The sequence below is a fragment of the Alligator sinensis genome, unplaced genomic scaffold (assembly GCF_000455745.1).
Source record: "Alligator sinensis unplaced genomic scaffold, ASM45574v1 scaffold1318_3, whole genome shotgun sequence".
NCBI lineage: Eukaryota > Metazoa > Chordata > Crocodylia > Alligatoridae > Alligator > Alligator sinensis.
Genome location: NW_005842634.1, coordinates 868309 through 880886, shown reverse-complemented (window position 1 = coordinate 880886; position 12578 = coordinate 868309). Strand labels below are relative to the sequence as shown.

The 12578-nt window shown below is 44.4% G+C and overlaps 1 protein-coding gene across 7 annotated transcripts in view; it reads right to left on the bottom strand.

The window, feature by feature from the left end:
• Window positions 1-3114: 3114 nt before the first annotated feature.
• MTHFS (methenyltetrahydrofolate synthetase) overlaps window positions 3115-12578 on the bottom strand; it is a 45423-nt gene continuing 35959 nt past the window's right edge. For all 7 annotated transcript variants that reach the window (XM_025215249.1, XM_006033449.3, XM_006033448.3 and 4 more), the window contains one exon: window positions 3115-3609. In XM_025215249.1, the coding sequence (XP_025071034.1) occupies window positions 3386-3609 (224 nt within the window). In that variant the 3' untranslated portion in view covers window positions 3115-3385. The remainder of the gene's footprint in view (window positions 3610-12578) is intronic.

The window sequence follows — 12578 nt, the reverse complement described above, 5'->3', positions numbered from 1 at the left end:
CGTAAGTCACCACACAGGAGTCACAAGGTAACCTTCAGTTTACTGGCATTTGCTTGCAATGATCTGCAAAGCTCAGTCATTGATTCAGCATTTGAGGGGCGGCAAACCCATGTCAATAGACCCTTATATTGCACCTTCATGTTTCCTCTGTGCCTGTGTGTATAGGTACAATCCAATTTCAATTAACAATCCTAGGGGCTTTCTTCACATGGCAATATATTACTTCTGATTACTTCTTCGTCATAAGTATAGACAAACAATGTGGAACATTTTCTCTGGAGGAAATCCTGTCCTTTGGAAAAAGTTACTTGCAGCCACTACCACTGTCATTTCCACTCTGTGGTACCCATTTGTTCAATGCAAATGAGTCCCATTCCCATCAAGTAGCCAGCTGAGGCAACAGCACCCCCTTTGAGCACCCAGCTTGTCCTGTGTCTACTCCTTACTCCAGACTAAATACATTGCTGAGCAAAATCTGCCTTAAATTATTGTGGAGCAAATGTGTTGCATGTCCACACTCTAACATGAATTTGCCCTGTGCTAAATTCAAGAGGGACCAGGTCTTTAGCCTTTTCTTGCATGAAGAATTTGATGGAAGGCCTTGCATCATCAAGCTTTATATGAATGATCAACTGATACTGCCATTATTGGGGGAACTCTTCCCTACTCTTGCTGGTACTGAACACAATAATTTGACATTTTGTTTTTTTCAGGAAAAAAATTATCAGTTATTTCCAAATAGAACAGCAGCAACACATCTGAATTGGGATGTTTCAAATGCAAATATCCTGTGGGATGTTTTGAAACATAGGGCTTTGTTAGATCTCACTGTGGCTTCTAACATACTATGGATGCGTTCATTATATTATGGAAATGGGTACTAGACATTATGGTAGAATTTAACCTCATGCTGAAACAGATCCTTGGCTCTGTTGAATTTACAATGACAGAAGGATTTTTTTTTAAATTAGTTATAAAGTTACTGTGATAGCAAAGATGGAAGTAAAACTGAATACAATAGCTCCCAGATTAAAAAGCCCACATACACGGTAGGCATCATTTTATTCACAAAAATAGCTATCACCTGGGAAGTCTGAAGGGCTTTCTGTTCTGTAGTCAGTGCTTGAGAATTCATAGAATTTTTAATGAGGAAACAGAGAGGATTGGTTAAAATGAATGAACTGATATGCAGGTTGAGAAAAGAAATTACACATGTTCAGAAAAATTGAAGTTGCATTGAAGATGACAAGTATGTTATTAACAGAACACAGGACAGCAAGAAGAGAAAATGAATATTTTGTTCCCTTTCTTATTACCAACTGTATCTCTTTAATTCCCAGATTTCACTGTTACCTTAAAATGCTGCCACCACATTGCTCTATGGGTAACACCGTTTTCAGTGATCTTATAATTATTGTGGATTTCATAGATTTCATAGACATCAGGGCTGGAAGGGACCTTGGAAGATCATCGAGTCCAGCCCCCCGCCCAAAGGGCAGGAAGTCAGCTGGGGTCATAGGATCCCAGCAAGATAAGCATCCAGTTTCATCTTGAAGGTGTTCAATGAAGGCGCTTGAACCACCTCCGGTGGCAGGCTGTTCCAGACCTTGGGGGCTCGGACAGTAAAGAAATTCTTCCTTATGTCCAGCCTGAAACGATCTTGAAGTAGTTTGTGACCATTCGACCTCGTCATCCCTTGGGGCGCTCTGGTGAACAAATGTTCCCCCAGATGCTGGTGGTCACCCCTGATAAACTTGTAGGTGGCCATCAGATCACCCCTGAGCCTGTGCTTTTTCAGGCTAAAGAGCCCCAGGGCTCTCAGCCTGTCATCGTAGGGTCTGCTTCCCTGACCTCTGATCATGTGCGTGGCTCTTCTCTGCACTCTCTCAAGCTTCTCCACATCCTTTTTGAATTGTGGAGCCCAAAACTGGACACAGTACTCCAGCTGCAGCCTCACTAAGGCCGAGTACAGGGGGAGAATGACGTCCCGGGATTTGCTTGAGAAGCATCTATGGATGCAAGCCAGCGTTTTGGTCGCTTTACTAACCGCCGCATCGCATTGCAGGCTCATGTTCATCTTGTGGTCAATGATGACCCCCAAGTCTCTTCCTTCCATAGTGTTAGCCAACATAGCACTGCCGAGCCTATAAGGATGCTGCGGGGGTTTTTTCCCCAAGGTGGAGAACCTTGCATTTATCGGCGTTGAACACCATCAGATTCTCGTCCGCCCACTTGCTGAGCCTGTCCAGGTCAGCCTGGATAACCTGCCTGTCTTCTGGATGGTACACAGTCCACAGTACTGGGGTTGTTTTGGTTCCATTTCATACTGGCAGTATGCACAAAAACATGGTATAGTTTTACAAAACAACTAATGAAAACAATGTATCTCTATAATTTCCCCTCTCATAAATTATTGTGCACATGACAAATATTTCCTTATGCAATCTCCAAAAACGTCTCTTTCACTTGCTTGAATGGAATAGCTTTCATCTTTCTCAGAGGCTATCGCCTCCAAAACCTTTATCCTTCAATAATAGTAGCTCTCTACTGTAATTGTTAGCTTCTCTCTATCCTTTAATATTGTACAGACATCTTAAGCACTACTCCACTTCATTATGGATTAATGACCTGGAACACTGTAGGTTTTAAATCAAAGTCATATTGAGTTATAGTTAAAAACAATCCCAGCTTGAGAACCCATCTACTAAGTTTCAGCCCAAGGCACATTTTTATGGTCAAGTCAAAAAATTGGGTTTACATTAAAAACATTAACTATCCTGTTCCCAGCTCTTCTACAATTATAAAACTCTTTAATGATGAAGCATATAATCTAAATTATTGTATAAAATTGTGAAATCAGTCTAAAGCCCTTTATTATCAATTCCTTTATGCCATGTTATTTTGTATCTTGACTACTGATTTCTTGGCTACTGTTTCGTTAATGGTCATGGTCACATATAATTTGTGACTGCCATGGCCATACTTCAAACTTTTGTCACAACAAATACAAACTTCCAGATACGATCATGAAACCTCACAGTAGCTGAAATCAATGTTCAATAAGGGTAATAAAATTGTCATGTTAAATATCAACAAACAGAGATAGGATTAGATTAAATGATCTTTATTTTAATGAAAACATAGTCACACATTCATGTTTCTATTGATTCCAGAATAAGACTTTTCACTAGATATTATGTAATTAGGATGAGATCAATACAGTCCTTATTAGCAAGAATGTTGTTTTGCTGACTTTTCTTTTGGTCAGAAGAAAAATAACATATTGTACCCTCACAAAAGTCATGTATGCTGATGACAAAGATGTGCCAATAGGACATGAAGTCTTTGGCTGGTCGTTCTGCGATCAGTCGGTTTCAAAAGCCACTTAGCTGTCTTCATATAGGACTTCATCTATTTGGATATCATTTTCTGACACTGGTACTGACTCACAGATCTGCTCCTTGAAAGCTAAGGCAATGGTGTAAGGTTTCCCTCTGGGGTGTTTCATACATCGTTCAAGGTAGGTGTCATAGTATCCCTTTCCTCTTCCCAGTCTGTTGCCATTTTTGTCGAACCCAAGGCCTGGCATGAGGATGAGGTCAAGACCCCCTGTAGAAAAAGAATATGTCAGATGAAATGAACTAAGCAAACCCATGGTAGGGGTTTCCTTATTGTCTGAACAGCACCACAAACACTAAGTTAAAACTGTAGTTCGCTATTTTGCTAAATGCCTGCTTTTCCTGGAACAAATGAAAAATACCTTGAACAGTAAATCCAACATTTACATTTTGATCTTACCAAGTGCATACTAGATCAGCTGCAGAATAATTAGACCTTGAAAAAGCCAGAAGAGAAAAACACCTGCCTTCAAACAAAGAAATGGGCTTTGTCATTTGAAGTCACCCCTCCCTTCCAATAGTAATGCTTATGGCTGTAAACCTAGGCTAAAATTGAAGTGGAAGGAAAGTAAGTGGAAGGAAAATCAGAAAAAGCAAAGCAATCCTCACTAACTGACACGGAAAAAGGGGAGCACAGTAAAAATGATGAGAAGATCTATAAATGGAAGAATCCTTTCTTAACTGCTGCAAAATATCCTGAATCTCCCCCTTCCCATAGACAAGAGAAGTGGTATTCTCTGAAGATGCACCAACTATGGTGTATTTACTCCTTTATGTTGAGAACATACTATCTACCCTTGCTGACTAGTTGGGATTTAGGTAACCCCACAGTTGTCAGGCTAGGGGAAAGAACGGCACTATTAACAGTCTTGTTTGCACCATATCAACTCCTCTCATAACAGCCCATGCCCAAGTCCATCCAAATCTCTTTGTGTAACTTTAGCTCCTGAGCTTTGACTGTCTCTAAAACTGCTCAGAGCTTCTGATCATACTCCTCTGCCATTTCTCCTCAAATCAAACCATCATCAGTGAAGACCTGAATACCCTCTATGCGGTCATAGATGTGTTGCATTTCCCAGGGAGCTCCAGTCTGTGCTACGCTGGGAAACTAAGGTTAGACTTGGGCTGAGTGTTTTGGAAAAGGGGTGCAAGCTTCCTTCTTCCCAAACAAGATGCCTATACTTGTAACATGGGAAACAAGTGGAGCGGGGAAACAGTCACCCTAGCTGGTATAGTCCCTGGAAAACTGTGAAGCCAGCAGCATTCATTTCTCTTTGGCCTCTCCCTTTTCAGAGATGGAAGGGAATAATGAACAGCTGCTAAGGGAGGGAACTGCCCTGTCAGGGTTCCTGGCAGCTTCTCAGAGAGATTGACTCTTTCATGTTGTCTCCAGAGCAGCTGGCTTAGGTCTGGAGTTCCCCACAGAGCCCAGGAATCCCTGGGCTTTCAAGGCCACGTCCGTGCTCCTCTGTAATGCTCAGATGGTCATATTTTCCTCCAAACAGGGGGAGCATTTATTCTGCAACAGTTGAATTTCAAACCCCAAGTGGATTAGTATTTAGTTTGACTAGAATTCAGAGTAGGAGAGAGATTGAATTGTGGCTGCTTGACAAGCGGTTCTCCTACACAAAATGTATGGATGACAGGAGCTTTATAGATGATCCAACTGTGAGAAACACAACGCTATAGATTCAGATCAGCCTTTTTTTTTTCCTCAGCTTCATTAACACTTCTTGGAAACTGACAGGATACGGGGTCTTGAATTTTGAGGCTACTTCCCACATTGTTCTGGATGTTGATTCATGTCTCTGCCAGGCAGAAAAAGGAAACAGATTGCTATGCTGAACCCACTGCCAAGTGTAGACCCAGCCAGTGTGTAGATTGCTCTTGTCATTTGAGGATGAAAAGCCCTGCAATGGGATCTTCTAAACAAATGAGTGTGGCTGAGCTGGTGCAGCAATCTGGAACCACCGTGATCGTGTTTACTAGCTTCACAGCATAAGGAAGCTTTCTTCCTTTAAATGCTGCTGCAGCAGAGAGAAAGGAGCTGAAAGTGAGGAAGACAGAAAATATATAATGAATTCCAGAATTGAACAAAATGAAATGAAATGACAGCCTGCAAGGGGCATACGTTTAGCATCCTGGTTGCTGTTCCTTATTTTTATGACAGAAGTTTTATTGTTTTACCAGCACTGTTTGATTAAAATCTTTTCAGTTCCTTCATTAGTGTCATGTTAGTGGGGAGGGTATTTTTACAGCATGACCTAGCTCGAAGCCAGTATCTGCCACCACCTTGGACTGCACTGTACTGAAGGCAGAAGCCAGCGTCAGAACCAAATGTCTAGCAGACAGCCATTACACTGTGCTTCCACATCAGACGAGGGGTGAGGCTCTGCTGACAGAGGCATAAGGAAGTTTACATTAGATGGGCTACTGCTGAGTAGTGTTTTTCCACTTTCCCAGGGTGTCCCCCCGACACCATGCATAAGCACTAAACTCAGTTTAGAAAGTATGTTAAAAATACACTTAGGCCAACTCATTTGCACATAAGCAGCAGGCTGTCAGAGATTTCCTTCCGCTGCTCATCATTCTTAAAAGGAGAATTACCGGTGTGAACACCCAGCTATTGTACCCTGCTGACTAATTAGAATATAAATATGAAAAATGCAATGCAAGGCAGTGTGAGCTGCTTGGAGAAGATGCCTCTCACCCGTCTGGCTTGGTCCAGCTGAGCCAATGTGTCTGCTCAGAAAGGTCAAGGGAGATTAAGGAGGGAACTGGCCAAAGGGGAGATCATGAAAGACAAGACCTCCCACCTCAAGTAAGAGGATAAGTTGAATGTACTAGGGAGGCATGGTACATATTTGTTTCTGAAGAAAGACAAATGGCAAATGGGAGTGGGACAGGAAAGGAGGACATCTGGGCAGGTGGCCTTACTGTGCATTTCTATCCTGAAAAATGACTCCCTAAAAATGGCTCCTCCGGGACACACATGTTGATGGCTTCTCAGCCTCTCTAAATCATATGTATTCTGTTTAGAAGTAAGACTCTGTATTTGCTGACAGGTCTGCAAACTCAACCTGGTATCCAAGAACCAAGCTAACCTCTCTCCTCTTTTACCATTATCATCAGTCATGGATCTGAGGGTCAAATTCTCCCCCCAGTTACTCTGATACAGCTATATTCCCGCCAAATTGTGCCCTCAGTGGCTCTTGGTTTCCACTGGGGTTGTGCGAGTTTTGCTGATTGGCCACGTAAATGGAATTTAGCAAACATTTGCGTTGATGATGCCCAAGGACCCGAAAGCAGCTCGTTTGCTTGTACCTGTGCTGGCTCCATGGAGCTCAGCGCCTAAAAGGCAGTAAAATCTTGTTTTAGTCACTGAAGTCAGCAGATACGAATATACATACACAAGGGGCAGATCTGCCAAGGAAGAAGGTGCCATTTTTACACAGTCACTTTCATTTTACTTTACATTTATATTACAGACAGGAAGAAGGTGAGTAAATGGGAAAGCTGAGGAAAGGGGGAATTGACAAGGACAGTGCTGGGAAGAAATACATTTTCTGTATCGTTTAACTGATAGTACAAGCCACACGTCAATGAATTCAGATGTATTAGTTTAAGAAACTGAGTTTTTTCTGGGTTCTCTGGAGAACCGGAGCCTATTCTAATGAGTGCAGTCCTTTTGCAATCCTGGGTTTTACGCTGAGTTACTCAAAGCTAGCGCAGTCCTCCGAAGTGAAAAACAATGCTGTAAATATTGTAATGGGCACCCTCTTGTTTTTCAATATGAAAATGGCTGGAGAATGGCTTTGCTCTGTTTCACAGCATCTTGTCCCATTTCAATCCCAGTCACGCAGCACAAGAGTAAAGTAAAATGCCAAACCAGATTCCAGGGGAAAATGCAACATGCTCTCCTGTAAGGCAGTTCAAGGTCCTATCCCCAGACTCTGCCCCCAGATTCCAGTTTCAGGAACTCAAAGGCATGCCACACATCTCCCTGGGAACACTCCTCTTTTCTGCTGGCATCAGGGGAGAAGCAAGGCCCCTGGCTGCCCTGGTTGCAGACAGAGTGGGGAAGGGCAGTTAGAAACTGAGTGAGACAGAGGGACCAAGACTGACAGCACATCAAACTGGTCCTTGTACTGAGTAGCACATCAACAGGATGGTACAATATCATAGCAGGAAAGTCCCTCCAATCCCCACAGGCAATACCACCCCTGTGCACAGGATCCTCATGATCATAGTAACACCTCCAGGCCTGGGCTGGAGATGGAGTGGCTTTGTGCCCCATTTGTTCAACTCTCTGCACCAGCTTTTACCCTCCTCTCTACTACCCATGGCATCCTTAAAGAATAATAGATTGCACTGGGCTAGCTCCCTCCAACCAGGGCACTCAGAGTACTTCACAACTGCCCAAGGGGTGGTAACTATGATGTCCATACCCTATACAGGCCAAGTGAGGCACACAGAGATGAAGTGATTTTCCCAAGAGCCAATGAAACAATGGCAAAGCCAGATACAGAAACCAGGTTTGCAGCTTTCCAGGTCCCCTCCCCTACCTGCTTACACCAAGAAGCAGGTTGAAATGTCTGAGACCAAGCTCTGTGCCGAGTCCAATAAGGAGGTTGTGTTTCCTCTAACCATTGTAATAAATTTGCCTTCGTTAGCTGGTGAGGGTCTCATTACACATTATTATTATTTCAAGGCTGATTTGTTCTCTAGGAAAGGAGTTTCTCCATGTACCTCATTGCTTTTCCTCCCTTTAATCTGACCCTCCTGTGTGAAGTGCCAGTCAGAGTTTTCTTAAAGGGCCTCGACAAAGATCATGCAGTGCAGGGCCATTAGGAACAGTTCAGAGTTGAGTGGTGTGGAGCTGGGACTTCAGTGACTTTGGCTAAGTAAAGATAGTCAAAAAGCCCAAGGCTGAATCGATTCAGTCTTCGCAGGTTAGTCTAATTTGCACAGACTGAACGGATAAACAAGTGAACTGACGTTCAATTTGGATTCCATAAATGCAGCCACATGCCTGCAGTGGCCCAGGCCAGATGCCAGGAGGCGCTAAAACAAGGCTCCCTGCTGAGCTGGAGCAGAAAACTTGGGCCAAGCCTAGCCTGCCCACCCTTTGAGGGGGTGGGATTTACAGGGGAGGCACAAAGCATCTTGGGAGGCTGGGGGACTGTAAGTTAACTTGAATCTGGAGGAGATCTGGTACCTGAGTTCAGTAATTCAACCTAAATCAGTTCAGTCTGATACTACATCCATCCAGATTTATCTTAAACCAGTTTCAGCCATTTTGAAAGTGGCTTGTGAACACTGAACTTCTGTTGTTACAGATTTGAACCCATTTCCAATCACTTATACTGGTATATATGGAACGTCTGTCCCTAGCCCTTCAACGCAAGTCCAGCTCTCATGTGTCAAAGGCTTTTCTATGTGGGAAAGTCCCCACAAAGTGAGGGTACATGGGAACTCTCCAGTGCTCCCAGGCAAGCAGAAGCCACATGCCCTATTGTGCCCCTACGTATAACACAGCTTCTTTCCCCTCTGCAGGCAGTCCAGTATATGGAGAACAAAGCTGTTATAACTCTTCCTGTCTTTCCCTGACCTCCTTGGGGCTTCATATATCCCTGGAGGTGTTGGAACAGAAAAATACCTCCACTCCTAAGGTGCTGCAGGTCTGACCTATACCTAGCCCATGGGGCATGGGAGGGAGCGAACACTCCATGAACCCACCTAAAGAGTCCTATAGAGGTGGAGTTGCAGCATCTCCTGCAGCCCTATGTGTGAACTGCTAACATTCATGCTCACCACACACAAATCTTCTTAGCTCAGGATCACCAGAGGGCAGGCAGCAATCAGGGTCCAGGGAGAAACCTTTGCTTCTGTGGTTAAGCCTCTTCCTGAAAAAGAATCCCCTTGCCATGTAATGAACACTGCCAGCAACACCAAACCAGCTGATGCCTTTACAATCAGCCTTTACAAAGCTGCCTCGTGCTTACTGCCTTTTGGAGGCTGTCCACCAGCAGGGAAAGGTTGCTCCCATCTCTGAGCTAAACAGCTTAGCTGGGTGGCTAGGCTCACAGAAAAAGAATCCACATGCTATTTCTAAAACTTCACTCCTCAGAAGAAAAAAAAAGAAGTGAAAACTGCTTGATTCCTACATGGCTTGCAGAGAAAGACAAATGAATTTAACCAATTGCCCTTAACATTAAAAGCATCCACCTTTGTGGCACGTAGCGTGTGTTAATGGCTGCAGACGAGGCTGGAGAAGGTTCTAACATTGAAGGCTGGGAGCTGGCTGAGCCCTGGCATTCTCTGTTGGAGGCTGAAAATCTTCCTTTTTTATCATTTATTTTCTCCCTCAACTTTGGCAAAAGATTCACATAGTGACATTTTAAAGCATGCTTAAATTGCTCATGGGCCTGAGTGTGGACTCCTAAGTAAGAAACTTAACTGGAGTTTGGCACCTTACTTGCTTAGCACATCCTAAGACTCATTTTCAGAAATAGCTTGCAGGCAAATTTCTAAAGAGATTTAGGTGCACCAGCACCTTTTAAGAGTCTGGTCCTTAGACATGTCAATGACTTTCAGGCTATGTACAGACAGTCAAAAGGCCTGAGGCTGAATCGATTCAGTCTTTGCAGGTTAGTCTAAGCTGCAGGGACTAAACTAAGAAACAACTAGACAGACATTCGCTTCTGATTCCAGAAATGTAGCTACATGCCTGCAGTCCCTCAGGCCAGAAGCTGGGAAGTGCTAGAGCAGGGGTCAGCAACGCCCAGCACGTGTGCCGAGCATAGCACACAAGGCCGTTTTGCTCGGCACACTACCGCCAGCTGGACTCTAAGCAGCTGCTGCCAGCCACAAAGCCCACGCTGCTCCCAGCAGGCAGCTGGAAGGCTGCAAGCCCTGCTGCAGGCAGACCATGCTCTGTGGGCTGGCTGCAGCCAGGAGACTGCAAACAACGGCTCCAGGGTCCAGCATGTCGGCTCTCCGGCACCTTCCAAGGCAGACATTGTGGTATTTTCGGCACTCCAGCCAAAAAACGTTGCCTGCCCCTGCGCTAGAGCACGGCTCTCTAGCACATAGCCAGCGTGGGCTGTGTGCTTGCTTCCTCTTCCTCCTGCCCCCAAGGTCACTGGGATTGGCAATCCAGGATCACGTCAGCAGGACTCTGCAGGGTTGCTCATCACTTCCTCTTCCTGCTTCCAGGTGCGTCTGGGACTTGTAGTCCACAGTCACAGCCAGCAGTAAGATTTTAGCAGGGCAGGCCAGGCAGCTCTGTACTTGGGAGAAGGGACGTTTAACCACACTTCCTGGCCCCAGACCCCAGCCGGGATTTGCCAGGGGAGGGGGTGCAATCTTTGTCTCCCACCCCCACACCCCAACCCTTCATTGCTAGAGTAGACAGCACAGCACAGCCCAGCACAGCCCAGGGCTGGAAAGCATGCTAGGATGCTGGGGGACTCTGATTTAACTAAAACTAAGCAGGGTTTCTGGGACAGAAGTTTCATAAACCAGTTTGACCCAAATCAGTTAAGTCTGATACTACATTCAACCAGGTTTATCTTAAACCACTTTCATTAATTTTTAAACTAGTTTATGTGCACTGAGCTTCTGTTCTGTTACAGGTTTAAACCAGTTTCTCATGATTTAAAACATTTTATGTGTAACTTATGTCCCTAGCCCCAATGCAAGTCCAGCTCTCACATGCCAATGGTTTTTCAATGTGGGAAAGTCCCCACAAAGTAAGCTGTGATAGTCAAGTCTGCCACTTTGCACTTCGCAACTACACAAGAGAATGAACTCTCACAGAAAATATAAACGGCACAGACATAAACTCACCATTAGGAGTACACTACTCACAGAACAACCATTCTGTCTCTGACCTCACTATCCTTGTGCTCAAGGGAAATCTACCCAATACCTTTAAAAGGCAAACTTGGGAACAAAAAATCAAAAGCTTGCTAGATACTAAGAACCAAGGACTAAAAATTGATCTTGGATTTATGGCCCATTATAATGTATCCAACTCCTGAATACTTCCCACACAAGGAAGGTGAGACTGACTCCCCAGTTCTCCCTTTTGATAGGCCTTGATCTCCCAGTACTCAGTGTGTTTTCTTTTGTTAATTGTGTGTCTGCTACACTTGAGAATTTCTCTCAGCCCCTCACCTATGCCATGCTTAACTTGCTGGGTCTAGCTTCCTATAATCAGAGATCTGAGAGAGAATGCCTAACATTTGAAATCTCATATAATTTTATCCCAACTACATAGTTGGTCCAATAAAAGATATCACCCTAAGAAATCCTTGCCTCTCTCATAGACTGTCTAGATCTAGAAACCTAGGGTTAGAAAATCATGCCCTGGCTTATTCTGTAATAGCTTCTGCATGTAGACCAGCTCTAAGTCATTTCTGAAAATGAGACAAAGGTCTGTAAGTCCCTTAGGCATTTTTGAAAAATTTACCTAAGATCAAGCTATCAACGGCATCCCCATTTCTAACAAATAAATGGAGGTGTTAAATTAGGGTTACCGTATTTCCAGTTCCAAAAAAAGAGCACACCTGTCAGGGGAGGGGCTTATATGATTGGGGGACGGGGGCAGTGATATGCCAGTGCCCTGCCTCTGCCTATTCCATTGCCACTCACTCCCAAGCCACAGCCCCTCCTGGCCCTGTCAGTGTCCCTCACTCCGAACCCATAGCACCCTGCCCCCTGGGCCATGCTGGTGCCCCTCACTCCCAACCTGCAGCCCCCTCCATCTCTGCTGATGCCTGTCACTCCTGACCCACACCCCATTGATGCTGCCAGTGCCCTGCGCTCCCAACCAAACTTTGTACACATGCTCTTTTTTATTAATTCCATCTCCTTATAATATAGGTATCATCATTTTGTTCTACTTTTGTTCAGCATCTGTCACAAGGGAATCCTGGTTCTTGACTGAGGAGTCAAGGCTGCAACACCCATAAATGCATAAATAATATACTTAACTAAATATCTATTACCTTATTTGACAAGTAACAACGGTGCTTGGCTAAGGGGCCTTTTTCGTGCAATGGGCCATTCACCATCAGCATGGCTGCTGCAGTTATTAATAACTCTAAGGCTCCAGCTTTCAATTTCAGATAAAGTCTTTGCTCCTGGGCTCTAGTGGAAATCTTTAAACATGCA